The sequence below is a fragment of the Vicugna pacos genome, chromosome 12 (assembly GCF_048564905.1).
Source record: "Vicugna pacos chromosome 12, VicPac4, whole genome shotgun sequence".
NCBI lineage: Eukaryota > Metazoa > Chordata > Mammalia > Artiodactyla > Camelidae > Vicugna > Vicugna pacos.
Window position 1 is genome coordinate 46,816,928 of NC_132998.1, and position 20,743 is coordinate 46,837,670.

General features: G+C 38.6%; 1 protein-coding gene and 1 long non-coding RNA gene across 6 annotated transcripts in view; one reads left to right on the plus strand and one right to left on the minus strand.

The window, feature by feature from the left end:
• Window positions 1-20,743, minus strand: part of SYT1 (synaptotagmin 1) — an 898,755-nt gene that overhangs the window by 159,065 nt on the left and 718,947 nt on the right. For all 5 annotated transcript variants that reach the window (XM_072973351.1, XM_072973353.1, XM_072973352.1 and 2 more), the window contains one exon: window positions 14,264-14,448. In XM_072973351.1, the coding sequence (XP_072829452.1) occupies window positions 14,264-14,429 (166 nt within the window). In that variant the 5' untranslated portion in view covers window positions 14,430-14,448. The remainder of the gene's footprint in view (window positions 1-14,263; window positions 14,449-20,743) is intronic.
• Window positions 1-20,743, plus strand: part of LOC140700242 (uncharacterized) — a 332,718-nt gene that overhangs the window by 121,179 nt on the left and 190,796 nt on the right. The gene's annotated exons all lie outside the window — the stretch shown is intronic.

Genomic DNA, 20,743 nt, shown 5'->3' on the forward strand with positions numbered 1-20,743 from the left:
TGGTCCTTCTCTCCAAGCTCACCCCTTGCAGTCTGTCCTGCCCACACACTGCTGCCGGACTGATGGTCCTTAAACAGAACAATAATTACGTTACTTCCATGTTTAAATATCTTGAATGGTTCCTGGCTCCTCTTTAACGATTTAATGAAGTCTAAAGTCTTTAGCCTGATATTGATGGCTGTCTCTAACTTAATTCCAAATTACATTTCCAGGCTCATCTTTGCTGAATCCTCTACACATTTCTACTGTCTTATATTGTTATTGTTTCTATGCATATCTTATCTCTCCTATTAAGAAGGATAACTTATTCCACTTTGTATTCTACCACCAAGCAATTCTTCCATGCCATACATATTTATTGACTGCCTAGTCTTTGTAAGGCATGCAGCATGTAGTCTAGAAGACAAAAAAGTGGGTCAAAGTCTGAGGCTGTCTTCTAAGAAATTAAAATCTAGTAAAGAAGATAAGATATGAGCATAATACTACACAGTAGAAGATAAGTATATTAAAAGGGTAATATGGTTTCTGTAGCAGGAGCTTTACAGAAGAGCTAGCATTTGACTTGAGCCTTAACCTTTTAGGACAGGGAAGCTTGGATATGCAGAGACAGGGTGATGGTAATTCAGGTGTAGGAACACCATGGACTAAGGTACAAAGGCAGGAAGTAGAGGTGTGTCTCTGGAACAGTGAATAGTTCAGTTTGAGAAGCTGAGATGAGGTTGAAAATGTAGGTTGGGGCTAGACTACAGAGGGTCTTGGATGGCAAAGGATTTCAGAACTCAGCTAAGGGGAAAGTACTTAAGGCTTATGAGCAAGGGACTTGGTGTGTTCAGAGCTATGCTCCAGGAAGAATCATCTGGAAGATTATGTAGAATGGATTGGCAAACAGTGGAAAATGATTATGGGAAAATCTCTTAGGAGGCTCTAATAACTGTAACATGAATGAAGGCCCCAGTAGAGCAGTGGTAGTGGGAAGAAGAGGTGAAAAGACAAGAGAATAAGGCAATAGGACTTGTTAACTAGCTGGACAAGGGGGACAAGAAGTAGGAAGAATCGAAGATAATGCTAGGGTTTTGAGCTTCAGGGTAGAGAGGTGTGTGAGTGTGTGTGTGTGTGTGTGTGTGTGCATGTATGTGTGTGCTTTGCTGGGGAAAAAGGTGAGTTTAGTTGGAATAGACTGAATTTCGATTGCAAATGGCATATACAGATGAATGGATCTTAAAAAGACACCTTTAAAAATGGAGTTCCTTGTAGTTTTAATTTGCATTTTCCTCATGACTAAAAATGTTGAATGTAAATGATCCTTACATGAATTTATTGGTTATGTATATCTTCTTTCATTGAGTATCTGTTCAGATCTTTTGCTCATTTTTGTATTGATTTGTAAGAGTTTTTTTTTAATATATTCTGGAAGCAGCATCTTTGTCAAATATATATATTACAGATATTCTTTCAATCTATGACTTGCCTTTTTATTTTCTTAATGGTGTATTTCTAAAAGCAGAAGTCTTTACTTTCAAAGAAATTTCATTTATCAACTTTTTCTTTTGTAGTTTGTGCTTTTCGTATCCTTTTAAGAAGATCTTTTTTGGGTAGGGGAAATGAGTTACTGGCCAAAAGGTACAAACTTCCAGTTATGAGATAAATAGGTTCTGAGGCTCTAATGTACAGCATAGTGATTAGTGCCAATAATCCTGTATTACTACTTGAAAGCAGCTAAGACTAGATCTTAAATATCCTCAGCTCAAAAAAAAAATGGTAATTATGTCACAGGATTGAAGTTTTGGCTAATAATATGGTGGTAATCATTTTGTATCAAATCAACATGTAAACACTTTAAACTTATACAATATTATGTTATCAACTATACCTCAGTAAAGCTGGGAAAAAAGACGACTTTTGCCTATATCAAGATCATTGAATTATCTGCTATATTTTCTTCTAGAAGTTTTACAATTTTAACTTTTATGTTTAGATCTATAATCTGTTTTGGGGTTACCAGGGAAATGCACATTAAAATTACAATGATACCTTCTTTACCTATACCTACAATGACTAAAATGAAAAAGACCAACAATTCCAACTGTGGACAAGGGCACGGAGCAGCTGGAACTCTCATACATCACTGGTGGGAGGTAAATACCACAGTCATTTTTGGAAAAGTTTGAATTTTTTTTCTTATGTAAAGAAAAATACTTTCCTACTACTCAGCAGTTCCATACCTAGGCATTCTACAAGAGAGAACATAAACATAACATTAGGCTCAGTGAAAGAAGCCAGATGTAAAAGACTACACAGGGCATAGTTCCATTTTTATGAAATGCTTGAACAGTCAAAACTAATTTATAGTGACAGAAGGCAGAACAATTATCACCTAGAATCAGGGCAGGAATTGCTGGCAAGAGACCAGAGCCCTGTTTTGGAGTGTGATTACATTTGATATACTTGTCAAAATGCACAGAGCTGTACATTGGCATCAATTGCAATGGGTGCATGGTAGGCAAACCATTCTTTAATAAAGGTAATTTAACACGAGGGGAGAGCTCAGGAAAGACATCAAGACTGGGGACTGACTTTCGAGTATGATGTACATACAGATAGTATTGGAAACATTGAAATTATGAAGAAATCAGAGGTAGATGAAGGTCATAGAGATCCTTGGAAAGTGCCCACCTGTTAGTGATCAGAGAAGGCAGAGAGAAAGAGAAAGAACACTCAAAAAGAAAGAGGATGAAAGTGTCAGAAACCAAGAGAGAAGAGAATATAAGTAAGGGTAAGGGACATGGCACGGGGTGCCGGTTACAGACAGGCCCAGTGTCTCTGGCTGAGTGAGTGGCCAGGTCAGGGAGCCCAGACAGAAGCAAAGCTGCATCAAGCTCCAGTGGAGGATGAAAGCAGCAGAACTGACTTGTTTTCCTGTAATTGAAGACCGGTGAAGTCATGCGGTGCTCGACTTTTAGGAAGAGCATTAAGTTTGAACTCTGATGGGCTTTCACATCCTCCGTGGCGCTGGTGTCAGAGCTGAAGGCTACAAAATGCAAAACAGCAAAGCATTCTCTACTGATGAGGGCCTGGAAGGCAGCCAGTGAAATCACACGAGAGCCACATTAGCAGGTCTGGAAAAGAAAGGTGGATGGATGACAGCAGCGGCGGAAAGATGAAGTGATATGGAACAGGTCCAGTTAGTATGGGCAGAAGATGGCCGGCAAGGCCATCCTGAAGCACCACTTCAGATGATATCCATGGTTGTGGCATTATCAGCAACAACAGCCCCTGGAAGGCTAAAGTGCTGTGCGTTGTGTGGCTCGTAAATGAAAGAGAGACTCAGACGAGTTTCCTATAAAAAGCTACTCACCAGAGAAAACCTCACAAAAGTACCTGTCGGGGGAGAAACTGCTGTAACACAACACTTGCTGGCATCTTTGGACTCTCGGTGAACGTACAAAAAACCAGGCCATGCTGTACAGCAATCGTTATAAGAAACGAGTTCATCTTGCTTCCTGGGCATTGCAATACAATGCTGCATTATTTTTACAACTGAAAGACGAAACTAGTATCAAGTCCCAGGTCTCCACTTGAGTAAAAATGCTTACGGGGAGAACTGTTTACTCCGAGGACCAATTTGGTGGCCGTTTGTATCTCAGTGCTGAATCAGACTGGACTGTCACCAGGCCAAAGAGATTCAAACGAACCAAATGGGGTATATTCTAATTCATCACAGGCAAGGAGGAAAGAAAATGAAACAAGAGATGACAAAGACTGAGCAAAGGGAGAGAAAAATAAAAGGAGAGGAAAGATGATTGTGAAGGGCTGAGTGCTTGAGGGCAAAGCAAGATGGCTCAGAGAGAGGCCTAACTGTAGTCCAGCATAGTGTTTAATTCCACCTTTGACTACTATTATTACCCATTTCCAGTAATACCTTTTTGGAAGCACTTTTTTTTTTTTTAAAAAGAGATATAATTGACAGATAACATTATATTAGTTTCAGGTGTACAGCATGATGATTCAATATTTGTGTGTATTGCAAAATGATCACCCCGATAAGTCTAGTTAACACCTATCACTACACATAGTTAGAAATCTTTTTCCTAGTGATAAGAACTTTTTTTTTAATTTTTGGAGGGGAGGTAATTAGGATTGATTGACGGATTTAAATGGAGGTACTGGGGGTTGAACCCAGGACCTTGTCCATGCTAAGCATGCACTCTATCACTGAGCTATAACCTTCCCCAATGATGAGAACTTTTAAGATCTACTCTCTTACCCATTTGCAAATACTTACACACTGCAGTATTATTAACCACAGTCACCATGCTGTACATTACTTCCCCATGACTGACGGATTTTATAACTGCAAATTTTTACCTTTTGGCCCTCTTGACCCATTTTGCCTACTCCCCACCCCCTGCCTCTAGCCTCTGCCAATCTGTTCTCTGTTATCTATGACTGGAGCATTTTCTTGTTAATAAAATTATCTAGGATCTTTTGAGCTAAAGGAGAATAGTATTTCTGCTTAGTATGAGCCAAGATTGGAGACACACAGAGGAAGACTGTTCTGATCTGACGCAGATCGGTTGGCATTAAGAGAGAAAACATGAACAGATACGTACATAAAGTAGAAATTACAAACATATGTAAAGCACAGACTTCTAACAGAGGATGAGCTGCTGATTAATAGTAGATGACAAGGTTTTGTAGCGTGAGAACAGAAAGACCTTTAAAAACGAGTAGATTTCTGAAGCGTAACTTGAAGTTGTTCAGCCAGACGAGCAGCAGCCAGCAAGAAATTTCAGGCAGAGGAGACAGTTTGTACCAAGATCCGGGAGCAGGGGACCATACGGGTAATAAATTCAGTAACTCTGAGTCTCTGTCCTGCTGAAATGAACTGTGTGAGGCTGAACAGTTGGAGATGAGGCTGGAATGTATACAAAGGTCGTATCATATCTTACAAAGCTGTCGGTATCTTGCCAAGACACTTGAATTTAGAGATCCTTCTGGTAGAAACGTTCTGAGTCTGTAATGCTACTGAGGCATTACATGTGCTTTGGTTTAATTCCTAAGCATGGCATACACAGCCTAGCACATAGTAGGAACTTTATAAATATGCATTAGAAGTTTACTGATTTTGAATATGGCCTGCATTACATTCCAGACAATGATTACACACTTCATGTGTATTAATATTTCACTGCTCACGTCTTCCCAGAGGTAAATACTATGATTATCCTCATTTTACAGAGAGATTAAAATGATACACCCAAGGTCATACAGCAGTAATGGCAGCACTGGGATCTTGAACCCAGGCAGACCTACTCCAGGTCTTACCGTCTGGCCTTTCTTCAGAGCAAACACTGCTCCCCCAACCTGGGCTTGTCGTTAATATTGAGCCCGAGCCACTGAGTGACTAACACAGAACTATGGACAAAGTCTAAAAACTTAAGGTTACTGAGATGTACAGAAGAATTTAGGGGATAGTATTTATATGATGTAACAGCAGTGTTTTTTATCCATTGCAACAGTTTATTGATTTTGAAGAATCTGATCCAAATCCTTATGAAAAGAAAATTACTGTAATAAAATTTTACTTTCAAGGCACTGAACCATAGAACTCTCTCAATGGAGGTTTGTTACCCTGAGATCCTGGCTCTTTACTTAGCTTCTGTGGACAGGTGCACCCTTCTTTCCATAAAGAGTGTATTTATTTGCCAAATATATTTCTATTATTTGTAGCTTACTGTTGCCTTTTTTTTTCTTCCACCTGCATGTAGGTAAAAAGCTTAAAAGAGAAAAAGGGAGAGAGTTGAAGTGATTTGGGGATTCCTCCAGGACAGCAGTTTCAATGAGAGTGCTGCTTGGTGAGGAAACTTGTAAATGGGCCAATATCTTCTCAATCTTTACTTCAAAGTTATCTACGTTCCCTTAAGAGGCAGAAGGGGGGAGGCGTGTGGACTCAGAAGGTATCAAGTTCAAATTCCTTTATTAAAGTATTCTCATTAGTGAAAATCAAAACAAAGAAAAAGCCGAGTGCTAAAAAAATATATATATAATGGTACATCCCAGAATTTCCCTCTGGTTTCCGCTGCTAAATTCTTTATCTAATTTAATAGAAACTGGCACAAAGCTGACGGGTCAGCGGTGCGATAAAAGACCTACATAGTCATTAGAGTGGGGCGAACACAGCAGTGTCTCAGCCTCTTGCCTTCTGCTGTTTTCTTTCTAGATTTGCATCTGGAGTCAGACTTCCTGAGTGAAAACGTAGCCTGTGTTTTGACATGCAGCTGCTATATGAGGAAGAGAGATTTAAAACTATTTTTGGATATATTTGTGTAGTATTTCAGCAAGGTGATTCCTGAGCTATTTTTAACGTATGTCCACATATTGTTCACTGTCCTTATTTTTCTTAGGTGTGCTTACTTAATACCTTTGAGATGCTAATGGAATAGAGCTAAATACGGGTTAGAAACTTGGCTGAGATCTTGATTCACTTGGTGGTTTAACATACTAACTGATACTTGGTATTACCTGTGCTTTGGAAGTTTATAAGATCTCTCAAGACTAGTTCATTTTAAAGGTATGAGTTTCTTGGGGGAACTTTCTGCATAACAGACCTCCAAGAGGGAAACAAAATTCAAGGACACATTTAAACAACCTTCCTGAAATACAGCATCAGTAGCAAATAATTTTGTTAGGTTTCTGCAGTGAATATAGGATGTTGATGGAGTCAGATAACATACTCGTTCTTTAAAATCACTATTATAACAAATATTTTATAATAATCCTTTTACTCAGAGTATAAATAATAGATAATACAATCTACCTGCATAAATAATTTTTGCAAATCAGTAAAATGGGCGAGCTACAATATAAAGGAGAAACAAGAAAGTAATTTATAATGAAATAATATTTAATAATTATATTTCATTATAAAAATCTTCAGGCGAAACTATACTAGAAGACACAATGAAGTAACTGAATGCTTGCAGCTGCTAAAAGGGATGTTTGGATTTAGAGAAACAAGACAAAAGATTTGCAAACATGAAAGATCAGAGGTGAGGCAAACATTGGAATAAAAGCTAGAATATTCAGTTTACATCAGAGCCAGGCAAAAACACTTTTGTGCTGATATGTCAAATTGTTCTAAGTTCAGATCATGATAAGCAGGGTTTCCTTCTATATGCATATCCCAGGGAGACTGTAAAATTTGTGCTGAAGGTGGGGTAGTTTTTCTTTATGTGAAACTTGTCTCTCATTTTGCAAGATGTGTAGGGCCCTGGGCCCATGGCCTTGAAATGCGGTAGCTGTGTGTTTCAGCACTGAAAAGGCTCAGTGATTATTCCACAGTATCCTGTAGGGGGCAGTGCCAACTCTATAAAGAACCAAACTGACTTTCTGCCGTAAGATTAAGTTTTTCATGTATTCTTTATTTTACGGGGGGTGAAATAGTAGTGGGGGTAATTAAGTTTATTTATGTTTAATGGCAGTGCCGGGGATTGAACCCAGCACCTTGTGCATGCTAAGCACACACTCTACCACTGAGCTATACCCTTCCTGCTCATGTGTTCTTAAAACATGCACACATATACCCCACACACTCCCTGTATTCACATTGGATTTACATATACACAGATGCATGGCCTACATTTTGAATCAGAATTAAACTAAACTAGACTCAAATGTTTATTGAGCATAAGCATGATCACTAACTGTGCTGTGATGGATTGCAACCCTTATCTCTAAGTGTCCTTGTCCCAAATATAGTCTTTCAGCATTGCGTTGATGAAGTCACTCAATACTGCAAAGCCCTTTCTCTGAAAATAACACTCATCGGTATTGTAACTTTTTTCTTAAGAGATTTTTCAACTTAGTAGAGGTTAACAATGAATAATTTCACTTAACATTTTAGCCAGTGCTTTTCTGAAGTGTGAGAAGAACTGAGTCACCAATGATAGCTGAAGAGTTCATCTACGTGATGAAACGGAATCTAGCCATAAGTGCTTAGGCACTAATGGGTTATTCACAGGACAATCTATCAGAGTCAGTCTAGTAAAAGAAATGCAGAAACGTAAAGTGAATCAACATTTGCCTTTAAAGCCAGTGAAAAACTCAGAATAAGTATTAAACATGTGTTCCAAGTATTCGATCATTTAAAATAAACAACAAAAGACAAATATCAAATATCAACCAACATCTCTGAACAGGCACACAGAACCCTGATAGCTTCATGTCAGTTGAGAAAGGAACAGTGGGGAGGTGATTGGTAGCCATTTGATATTCTGTTAAGGAATAATCACAAAACTGTGAATTGTTTCCTGACACAGCCCTGCACCTACAACCTGAACCATGTGTGCCTTACTAAGCTTCAGCCTTCTTATCTGTGAAATGGGTATAATAATTATTCTCACTTAGTAGAGATTTTATAGGGCAGAAGGGAGCACGTGCTTCCATGCTAGGTGGTCAATGAATTTTGGTGATCACTACCATAATTATTGTTATTCACACACTGTGGATTACCGTATGTTCCTAAGGACTCTCCTCATGTTTCTTGAGATTATCTTCTTGAATTAACATTATGCCCTTGGCATTAGCATATAGCAATGATACGTTCATTCTGCAGCCACATGAAGGAAAACAGTTACTGGACTGCATTTTTCCTCACTGATGAATATTTACTTGCGCCATATTTAGTCAATTCTATCACCACTGGCTGTTGAGTTTTGTTGGCTGTTGCTATGAGGGATAACACTGAGGACACCTACTAGATGTTCAGGACACTGCTTTCAAACTGTGTTCCGTACAGCTAGGTGCCTTTGTCGCTGATGATGTGAGTGTTCTGGGAGGGTGAGTGAGGAAGGTGCCTTTAACTTACCAAGGCAGCTCTGACTTGCTTTACATAGGTTTCTGTATAATATTTCATTTGAACAAAGGGGATCCTTGGCTAAAAAGGTTTGAAAACTATTGTTTTCTAGCTCAGTTTCTCCAAGCATGTCACAAGAACCACACTGTTGGGTGTAATGTTACTATCTCTAATATGGTACTACCTGTGCTGTTATTTCTCGCATGTTGTCAGATACTTTCAAAGTATGGGGGATAGGGATGTGTGAGGAATTTACATTTCAGTGAGAAAGGAAAAACAAAACCAGATAACCAAGGTCGAGATTTTAATGGAGAGCTCAGAAAGGTTGGAGGAAGACTCAAATAATTCTGCTTTGGGAAAAGAGGGAATTTCTCATCCAAATGGCAACATCTAAACTAGTTCTTGAGTGATTGAAAAAAAAAAAAAAAGAATGTGTCAGGGTTAATGGGGAAAGGGAGTTTAGGAAGAGAGAAAGCTTGAGGGGAGACACCGGAGTGTGAAAGTACTGGCTGGTTTTAGAGGTGTTTAAGGAGGAGATTTCACAAGACTTAAATGGATGCAGGTATAGGCCTGGAGATGCATGAGCGCAGGGAGACGAGGACAATAGTGAGATTTCTCATCTGAATAGCTGGGAGAACGGGGCAGCCCAGGGAGAGCCTGTAGACTAAGAATGGAGCAGGGTTAAAAACACAACCCTGTAAACAAGGACCTCTAACACTTAAGGGAGGGAAAGACAATGAAAAGAGAGGACCAGTCAATGAAAAGAATAAGGAGGGAAGGAAAGAAGGGGAGGCAATGAGAGCAGAGTCCTAGACACCAAGAATTTTCTGATGATGAAGGCTGATCAAAATAACGATGCAGAAATATCTGATCAAGTGAAGGTTGACAATAATCCTCATAATCGTGCATCAGTAAGTACCCGGTGGCCATTTTAACAGTACTTGAAGGGTGGAAATTGGAGTGGAAAACGCTGCGTTGTTAATGGGAGTTGAAGAAATGGGTGTCAGGGTCTATGTATTCTAATCCATCTGGTGTAGATGTGAAGGAGGAAGAGAGAGTGGTGGATGATGACAGAGGAGGTGTAAGGTTAGGAGAAGAAAAGTTGAGAGCATAAGAAGGAAACTGACATTTCAGAAGCACCGGCTATGCATAGAACTTCACAGGTACTTGCTGATATGTGAGCCTTGAGCCTACTGTAGGCTAAGAGGAATTACGGGGTAAGAAAATGAAATTACAGGGGGAAAAAAAAGGAAAATTGGAGGAGATGATGGGAAGAGGAAACACCAAGAGGGAATTTATCTTTCTAAGAACAGGCAGCCTTGTAATGAGTTTAAAGAATGCAATGCTTGAATATTGCGCTGCAAAGTTTCTGGAATTTTCTCAATCTTGGGTTGTCTGACCTGAATAGAGGGCTTTTCTAAAATAGAAATAGACTTGTTAAAAAATGACAGCTTGAGTTTAATAATAGCTGACACATACAGAGCGCTTACTCCATGCCAGACACTCTGCTAGCACTTTGTATGTTTTGATGCCTTTCCCCCAAACCTTATGATGGAGATATTCTTTTTATCCCCTTTTTATATCAGAAGAAACTGATGCACAGCAAGGTGAAGTAACATTCCCGAGGTCACAGAGCTAGTATGTGGCAGAGTTAAGATTTGAACCCATGCAATCTGTGACCAGAACTTTGTTGTTTATCTATTTTATATACAGTAGTTTATATCTGCTGATCCCAAACTCCTAATTTATTCCTCCTCCTTTCCCCTTTGGTAACCATAGGTTTGTTTTCTATTCTGTGAGTCTGTTTTTGCTTTGTAAGTTCGTTCATTTGAGCTATTTTTTTGAAGAGATCATACAGCATTTGTCTTTCAGAGCTTGTGTTTTTAATCCCTGTGTTAAGCTGTCTATCCACTGGTATTTTGCATGAATTGCCTAACCGCCCTTAGCCCACTTGCTCTTATTCTGGGTTAAGAGTCGAGTTCTGGCTATTTGGCTTTCTGCTGTGCTTAAGGAAAGGTGCACTCTACTTCAAGAAGCTCATGAATATCAAAACCTTAATCACCACTATTTGGATGACACGAGTGCATGCTTTACAAACCAAGCATGGCCCCAGTCACATTAAAATCAGAGTTGCAAAATAAAGAAACGTTCTGAAAAAAACCTTGTCTGCTTCATTTAGATAACAGCGTGCAGAATGAAGTGAAAGATAAAAATGCTCCGCGTTTACCATTTCCTTTTCCTTTTCTTACTTGAAGCCCCGTTTTGCTCTGGGTGATACCATCAGGCAATTTGGTTGGAGTGCGTTCCATGCTGGACTGTGCCGATTACCCAACTAACGACATGCACACTGTTGCCATTGTGACACCCCTCTTCTCACAAGTGGGAATTTCAAGTGACAGACTAAAGCTGTTCGCTATCAATTTGCAAAAAAACCCACATCTGCCAGATAGCCAAGATTTAGTTCAGAGACGGAAATCAATTAATATTCTAATTTGTTACCTGTCATTAGCATCTCGCCAAATTATGCCAAGTCAAAAGTAATCACCTTTATATAACATATGCTCCTAGAGGAATTTGATTTAGGGATATGTTGTATTTTTGTTGCATGTCACTCCCTGTGTATAAATCCCATTAGAAGTTTCAATTACATGGGTAGTAAAATTGTGATGGATTCAAATGAAAGTATAAAATATGCAGTTACATATTTATAATCAAATGGCATGGCTGTATTTATGATTGGGTTTTTCTAACACTTATTTACCAAGCCATTTTAAGATTTTATGGGTTTTACTTGTTTCTTCCCATTAAATCAAGGAGAGAGCTAGCAAAATAATATTTCTGCAGGTGTTACCCAGATCCTCTGACATTCTGATATTTTAGGTTGCTAGTCACAAGCGAATCTCCAGGCAGGAGAAACTTGATTACCTGGTCTGAATTCCAGTTTGCAAGAAAGAGATACAGGAATGGGACAGTGGCTTGGGAAAGAATGAAATGAGATTAGCCAAGGGAAAGAAAAGAAAGAAGGGAGAATCGCAGAGATATTTTTTCCAGCTGATTGTTTTCTTGCTGATAAACAGGGAGGAAAATATAAAGTAATGCCTGGCTCTAAGTGGAAAAGGCTACAAGATGGAGTTGTCATTATAAATATGAAAACAACTTCTTTTTTTTTTTTCCAACATGAATGACACCGTCAAGCATTGAAATGATGCTTTTCGGTGTCAGAAATTTAAAAAAAATTAATATGCTTTAAATTCTCAGCATCTTAACAAGGTGTCAGAAATCTAAGAGTGGTAGTTCAGGATATAAGTTCAATCAAGTTGATTGATTCATTCATTCATTCAACAAATAGATAGAGTGCCCCATATAGACCAAGGACCACCAGGGACAAGACTATGCATAGAACAGATCCAACTTCTTGCCTTCATAGAGCTTTTTGAGAGAGAGCTAGAGCAATTTAAAAACAGGTAATAAAATACACAGCATTGCAGGTGGTGCTGAGTAATACAGTGAGAAACAGAGCAAGGGAGAAGACAGGAAATGCCGGCAAAGATGGGGCAGGATAAAAGAATGAATGCTGGCAAAGATGCGGATGGCTGGGAGGATAATTTTAAAAAGCATGGTTGGGGAAATCCTAGTTAAGAAGATGACATGCAGCGGAGGCCTATGAGAGAACAGGGTGTGTGGACACATGGGGAACTTTAAATCCCACTGTTGACAGTGTTGTGAGGCCTCTCATAGTGTTTACTCTCCCAGAGAAGGAGATGGTGTTGAAGACAAGGCAGAATATGCATTTAGGTCGGTGTTATTCATTGCCTTCTCTGCCTCTCTATAACACATTTCTTTTAAAGCAAATATTCAAGTGAGAGTTTGCCCCCATGATACAGGAATTCGGTTTTTGCTATGTAGTTGTGACTTCTAAGTTGCATCAAAAGTGCCAAAAATCAGTCTGTTAGCTCAGTAGCAAAGCTGAGCAGAGAACTTAAGAGCCTGCGATGCCCAACCCGGGGCTCGCTCCGTTGGACCATCTCCATCTTCAGTAGGTTTACAGGATCTTCTTGCTGAGAATGGTAATTACTAACATTATTGTACAAAGAGTGCATCTCAGATGTACCTGAATTTGTTGAAAATGGACAGACAGATCAACAAGTTGTTAATTCCTTGGAGGATAAGATGATTTCTTGTAGTTTACATTTCTCACTGTCCTTCGAGAATAGAGACATTTTAGAAATTGCTCATCTGGACTATAGCAATATTCTGCTTTCACTTCTGCCTTTACCCCTCTAAGTACATTTTCAACATAATAGCAAGGGTGATTCTTAAGAAAAACCTATGTCAGATCATGGGACACCTCTGCTGGAAACATCTCAAAGGCATTTTATTTCACGCAGAGGAAAATCTGGGTTCCTTAGAACAATCTACAAGGCTCCACATGCTGTGGCCTCAGCTACAACCCAAGTCATCCTCTGCCATTCTCCACCTTGTTTTATTCTATTTAAGGCACAGGTTGCTCCTTGCTGATCCAGGCAGATTATTGCCTTTGTCTGTATTGCCCAGATTTTATAACTTTCTCCCCAAATTCCTCCAAGTTTCCTTACAAGGTACATCAGCTGAGATCATCCTAAAATATAACAACCCTTTACCCTACACCCCCTTCCCTATCCTACTGACTCTCCTTCAGTTTCCCTTCTATCATGTATCACTACATGATGCATTATATAGATTTGCCTCTTTACTGATTAAATTACTTCTTTGCTTCCACTATGATATCAGCTTTGTGAGGGCCAAGACCTACTTCCTGACACGTAGAAACATATCTAATGCATAGTAAATATTCAGATCTGCAGAAAAAAGACCCACTTGTAGGCTGAGATTTAAAGGCTACTGATCGAACTGAGGCTACACTCAAACAAATAAACTTAGGTATAGATTGTTTTCATCCTGATGACAACAAAGAAAATTTTAAAAGCTATGCAAACGATTTTGAAATATTAACACATGAATGAAACAAAGCCAAATTTGTACCAATGGGAAAGTACATTTTAGCTATTGTTTGTGAATAATCTTCACAGTGGAATGATTTCATAAATAGAAATAAAAAAGACATACACCACAACCCATAAACATTAATATTCCCCAGAGAGACACTGAAGAAGATAAAAAAGAATCCACTTACCTTAAACATAATAGTTTTTTCATAAATGAGACTTTCATTTCATTAAGTTAAATACTTAATAAGAATATTCCATTTCCAAGAATATTCCATCTTATTTTTGCAATACTCCCATTCCAACAACAAAAAATCAAATGCATGTTGGTAGTATGTTACAAGGAAATGTGCTTTTTTTCCCCAATGGGTAAGTTGATTTTCAACCATTTATTTTTACTCAGGTAGCAATAAATAATACTCACATGGAATTTTATGCAACTCGTTCATAAACTTCTCCTTCAGCTTAGAAAATGTGTCCTCCTTTCCTTCCCCAGGACTGGCTGGCTCTGTGGCGTTATTTGGTAGAACAGTGGCAACAGTGGTGACTGGCGGGGCTGCCAGGGCCTCGTGATGACTTTCACTCACCATTTTAGGTTCAGGTGGAGCTCTGAGGGGAGGGAAGCAAACAAAGAACAACTCAAAATGGCTTAACTGATCCCACATCAAAGCTATACCAGAGATGAAAAAACATCAGAGGGTGCACCTGCTCACTGGGTAAATAGTTTGTCATTAGCATATTACTCTATGTTGCTTCATGAAATATTTATAGACCCACAGCAAAGGTTCTTCCCCAGAAGGTAAGACCAGACATCACTACTGAAAGCATTCTCGCCCAACAATAATGTGAAAGTGTCAAATCTGTTAGTTACTTATGCAGGCAATTACTGCTCAGTAGATTTAACTTTTTAACCTGGATCTTACTGAAATGTGTATGAAACACTTGTTGACAACATACATGCTCTAAACTCTAAACGTTATGTGTTTTCTAAAAGGACAGGAGAGACCAAATATTTACATTGGAAGTGCTGATATAGCATACATTCAAACTGTTAGTCAATTTAAAAATGGTTATAAAGAACACTATTAAAACATTGATACTCTGGGATTCCTGAATTTTACACAGAAATCAGCTCTTGAATCTCACTTATTGACAGTATGTTTTTTTCCTCTTAGTTTTTTTTTTTTTTTTGGCATTTACTATCGACAATACGCTGATCAATTATTCACCTGTCTTTCTGAATGAGTTTTTGAAGCCACTGTAAATGTGACATGATTGACATATACCAAAGCACTGATGATAAAACATGACTTTATTTAATTATTTCAGTTTATTTAGTTTGATTATATTTTGGATTATTTTATTCAATTAATTTCTTCAATTACTTTAAATACTTGTTTATCTTCAAAACATTTAAAAAAATTAATCCTTAAAGTAGTTAGTGAAAAAAATCTTAGCCTTAGAGGAAACAGTTCTAGTGTTTCTCACTAGCTAAATGAAGATTGACTAGGCATTTAATCTCCTAATTTATACTTTTTGAAATATAAAGAATTGAAACCTGCCCCTAGATTTTTCTTAGTATATGTGGAGTGCTCTATAAAAATAAGAAAGGTCTTTTAAAGGGGTAGAACTGGAGTTATGTTTTCCAATCTAAACATATTTTGGACTTGAATAATTTTACTGTGCGATTTCAGGTTTCAGGCTGTGCTGGGGATAGTGGGCATGGTTTGGGAGAGAAACAGATAAATACAAATAGGCTTGGGTATGAGTGACTTTCCACTCTCACTAAGAGCTGATGGACCCCTAACGCCCTTTTGACTTGCAAAGAAATGGAAATAACCAGCGAATTGGATAAAGGATTTTTATAGAATTCAAACCTTGTGTGAATTAATTATGCATACTTACAGATTCAGTGAAAGTATAACTGAAAGTGGAACAATCTCAGATATGCAGGGTTTATCACAATCTTAATCAAAATCTAGATTTTAGATCTGAAAGGAGATAATGGCTGAGGCTAATCCACATACACAGATAATCAGTTTTTACTTTATAACAGATTAGTTCTCTTATTTCAAGCTTTTAATTTCAATAGCAGCTACTAATAAAATCCTAAGGGGTAGAATTGGGCAGAGCGGGGCTCAGGGCATCTCTGTTCTTCAGTTTCTTCATTTGTAAAATGAGAATAATCATATCAGATATAGAAGGTTTTAATCTATGTGAAGAATTCAGCACAATGCCTGGAATGGAAGTTTGTTCCTTGTATTGATCAGTTGATGGACCCAGCAATCAATCGATTTTACATGTGAGGAGACTGAGGTGATGCGGCTGGTTCAAAGTTACATAGTAGCAATTACTGGCATTGAGATTTGAACCTAGGTGTCTTAGCCACTATAGTATAAAGGACTTGCCCACTATGAGACTAGAATCTAAAAAAATTGTGTTTTTTTGAAGGAGTTTCAGACTATAACCCTTAGTAAGTAGTACATTTTATATTGCGCTCCAGTACACACTTTGCATCTATGTGTTATATATGAAACATGTTTCATATTAAAAAAAACTTGCCTTACCATGTGTGAAATATTCTTACATATTCCATTCTATTCTGTTCTTTTTATTAAAAATTTCTGGTTGTCTATGTTAGTAGTTTCACAATCCACTACTGGTTTGAGACCTACAGTTGGGAAAGTCACTATAATAAGGGGCGTGTGGAGACAGAATAACACTAAATGGGGCTAACAGAAACTAAAGACGCCATTTATTAAGAATCCACTATGTGCCAAAATACTGTCATTGAGATTTAAGTATAATATCTTCAATTCTTGTTATAACTCGAAAAGTAACTTGGTCTTTTTTTTACAGAAAAAAAGTGGGTTGTGGAGAGGTTGGGTGATTTGTTTTACACGGATTTAGTCTGATTTAAGGTTCCTTCCACTTGTCTACTCTAATCATATTTAAGTATTCTGAAACAGTTCAGTCAGCACTGGAAATGTATTTATGACATTCTTTTGAATTGCTTTGCTGGTAAACAGCAAACACAAGTCATCTGACTGATAGGAAACAGACTGAATGACTTTGGAGGTGTGGTCATTTAGTTTGTTAGAGTGGAGTTTAGCACCTGGAATATGCCAAGAGAAATACTGTTGAATAGAAAAGTGAATTCCCTTCTAGGAGAAAGTTCCGGCCAAAGGACATGAACAGGCAATTCTAAAAGAAAGAAACACAAATCCCTCCTGACCAAAAAAAAAAAAAAAAAAAAAAAAAGTGTTTAATTTCACAAATAGTCAAAGAATTGAACGTAATATATTCATTTGTAAACGTGGCTAAATATAGATATGGAGGTGAGGATGCAAAGAACTTGGCAATTGGGAAGGTCAGTAGATTAGAGAAATACATTCATTACAAGGCCGAAGTGACAGAACATTTTAAAAGCTACAGAAGCACTCATTCTTCTAGGAATTTATAATAATCAATCTTAACTGTACAAACAACTTAATAGAAGGATATTTATAGTAACTTATTTACAATATTAGAAAACCAGAAACTACCTAACAGACTTCTTAAATCGTGGTAATCCATAAAATGATGTTACTAAAATTATCTTAAAGGTAAATATTTACAAACCTGGAAATGTATTAACGAGTTACATAAAAATGCAAATTAGGAAATATTATATAAAGCACATCCAATTTCTCTAAATAAGATCTTTTGTATAAATGAGGTTGGAAATATACATTTAAAAATGTTACCCTTGTGCTCGAATATTTGCTGTTTTTTTTCCCGCCTGTATGTTTAGATATTGTCAATATATCATAAACCTGAATTATTTTAAATTGCACAAAGGAAAAAAAAACCTTTAAAACTGTTTTGCTTCTGAGAAAACTGTATCTTGCCGAGTTCTATTTCCTAATGCCAGATTTTCAGAAAAATGCTTTAAAATGGAATGTAAAGAGGTAAATTGCAGGAAAGAAGAATTCAGCTACATGTTTAGCAAATATAATATGCAAAATGGCCACTGGTTAAAATAGAATGGAGAAAACATTTTAAGGTATCATAAAGGTTAATACACTTGTGGTATAATATGAGGAAAATCAGGATTTTGGTTGCCATGACAACTTCCCTCTGCCCCTTACATTTATTCTACTTAGTAGGACTTTAATTATGTCTATCTCTAGGTCTGCAAATTGATACGGATTTCTCAGATTATATAGTGAGATAGTCTACATACTGCATAAACACAATGATTTTTGATGAAGCACTATTTCTATCTCTATTTAGGTATTGTATTTTATAATAATGGCATACAGAATTAAAAAGCAAACAGGAGAAGGCCAAGGAAATATTGGAAAATATATTATTCCTAAGAAATAAAAAGTATTCTAATGCAGAAATGCCCCAAACTGAAAATAATTCTTGCAGAAATGATTAGAGAGTCCAGGAGATATCACAGAATGTGTTAAGAATGTGTTTATGAGATGGAAGGTAGAACATATTGATTTTCGCCCACCAGAAGTTCCGCTGACCTTCTGTAAGTGTAGGTGAGAGCCAGAAGAGGATGCTGTGTGCATCTGTCTCTCTGTTTCAGGAATGAGGCCTCAGTTTCAGGGAGCACTGCCTACTGACAGCTCACAGTCAGGAGCCTCTTCTAAAGAATTGCCCTTGGGTAAAGGGAGCTGCCATGCTCAAGGTCAAACCCACTTCCTCAGGGACAGCCCACATCCAGTGACTGGTGGGTGCTGATGTAAAGGCCAGGCTTCTTGCCTCAATTTGACTCAACTCTGAAGGGCCCTGTGGGATAGCTGAAGGCTGTAGTTAACTGCAGCTCAATTCAGCAACTCCCTTTGCCCAAGCCTGCTTCCGCCACTCCATTACATGGAAAGCATTTCCTGGCAACCTACCTCTGACTCAGAGCAGCTTCCCAGGAAATCCCACCTGTGACACCCACTCCGAAAGATATTTGGAAAAAAAATAAATAAATCACTGTCAAAGATTTCATTTAAATTCTTTCCAAAGCCAAGGATCCTTAGCCAGTGAGTGAAGTCTAGCAGCATTATCAAAACCTTCCACAAGTTTGCAAATGTTTGAATGACAGGCTTGAGGTGTAGTGTCGCTCTGGTTTAGATAGTTCCTCTTGCTTTAAGTAAAAGAGACTATCTGGCCCCTGTCATGGCGGCAGGGAGCTGACTTCCGGCGATAGCCTCAGTAAAATGGCTAGAGATGAAAGGTGGTTTTCAGGCCTTGGAGCCACAGGAAGCACAGCAGGCAGCCAACCTTCATGAAACCATAAAATGTAAGGGCTCCCGGATCCTTTTTCTTTTTCTCTTTTAAAATTCAAAATAGATTCAGTCACCTCTAGATTTTACCCAATTATCTCATTGCAAAAGTCTCTTAAGAGGTGCAGGGAAGATTTTGCTTAAGAGTGTGGTTCTCAGCCAGTAAGTCTCATAGATGACTTTGCAGATTTGAACACAAATGGGCCTGCTTAGCTTTACTTTGAAAGAGGGCTCAACATGCCTCCCCAGTCCTGCAGATACCACAGTGCTAATAGGGAGGAGGTGTGCGGATTATTATGCTGAAGGTGTCTTTGGAAAAATACAAGGAGAGAGGAAAGAGTGAGCACTCACCAGCTCCATTTCTTCAGCATCCCTTATTGAATCATTGAGTACTTGGGGGTATGATTAACATACAAAAAGCTGTGCCTATTGGATGTATACAACTTGATGAGTTAGGAAATGCGCAAACATCCATGTACACGATCGCCACCATCTCCCGTTCCCGGCTCTGTAGAAGCTGCTCCCCATGTTCCCTCTCCCTTCTGCCACGCCTGTCTCCCTGCAGTCTCCTACAGCCAGGCTGGCTTTCCCTCTCCTATCTTTCTGCCCTGTCTCTCTTCTCTGATCAACATCCTCCTGCTCTTCTCATCCCTCTTTTCTTTCTTCTTAGTCTCTTTTTTTCCTCCAAAGGGGGGATCCATACTTATTTATTGGTAGGTCTCATTTATTATGTACTAGGTACTTGATGCACGTTATGAGTGCTTAATGAGCCCTCTGTTTCACGTAGAGACAGAGAAAAAGAGATAACATGCTCATTGTCACGGGGTTAACAGGTGGTGGTGGAGCCAGGGTTCCCAACACAGCTCACCCCTAGACTCATATCCTTATCACCAGGCTTCCCTCGGGTCATCCTCTTTCCTTGCCCTAGTTTTGCATTCTGAGTTTCAGTACGTAGTATCCTGCAGATGCTAATTTTGATAGTGATCTGAGTCTCTGTACCTTGTAATCTAGAGAGTGTAATGAGAAGTAAAACCTACAGTGTAGGTGTACTAGGTTCCACCGTTTCCAGAATATTTGGATTTACAGCCAGCGGCGATGAATTGTCTTGCTAAGTCTGCTCTGCCTTCCTAACGAGACATGCGTGGAGGAGTGAAAAGACTGATGCTACAGAGTGATGTGGGGCCCCTGTTGTGTAGCTTTGGAACAATAGATTTCCCCCCACATTTTTATGTCTCTGAACTGGGGATCTGCCTTAGAATCTAGGGTATCTTACTATTGCTGTCCACCAGGCTTGGGCACCGCCGACTTTCTTCTTACTCCATTGATGTTCCAGTAACAGATCATTTAAAGGACAGGAGAGGAAAGGAGCTGAGTCCTGGCTGTGGCCTGAGCTTTCTATTTTGAGCCTATACAACCCAAGCTAGCCGGATGAGAGTCAAACAGCTTGGAAGGTTTTAGAGGCACTAATGGAACAATATTTAAAGAAATGCTTTCTCTAACCCTCTTGAGGGCACAAAGGAAAATGGTTTGTAAGAAACTATGGGTGCCATCAACTCCGAGTTGAGAAAAGACTTAGAAATCTTAGGACTTTATTAACCAGTCTCTTTTGCTTTTATCTTCCTCTCTTGCATGCA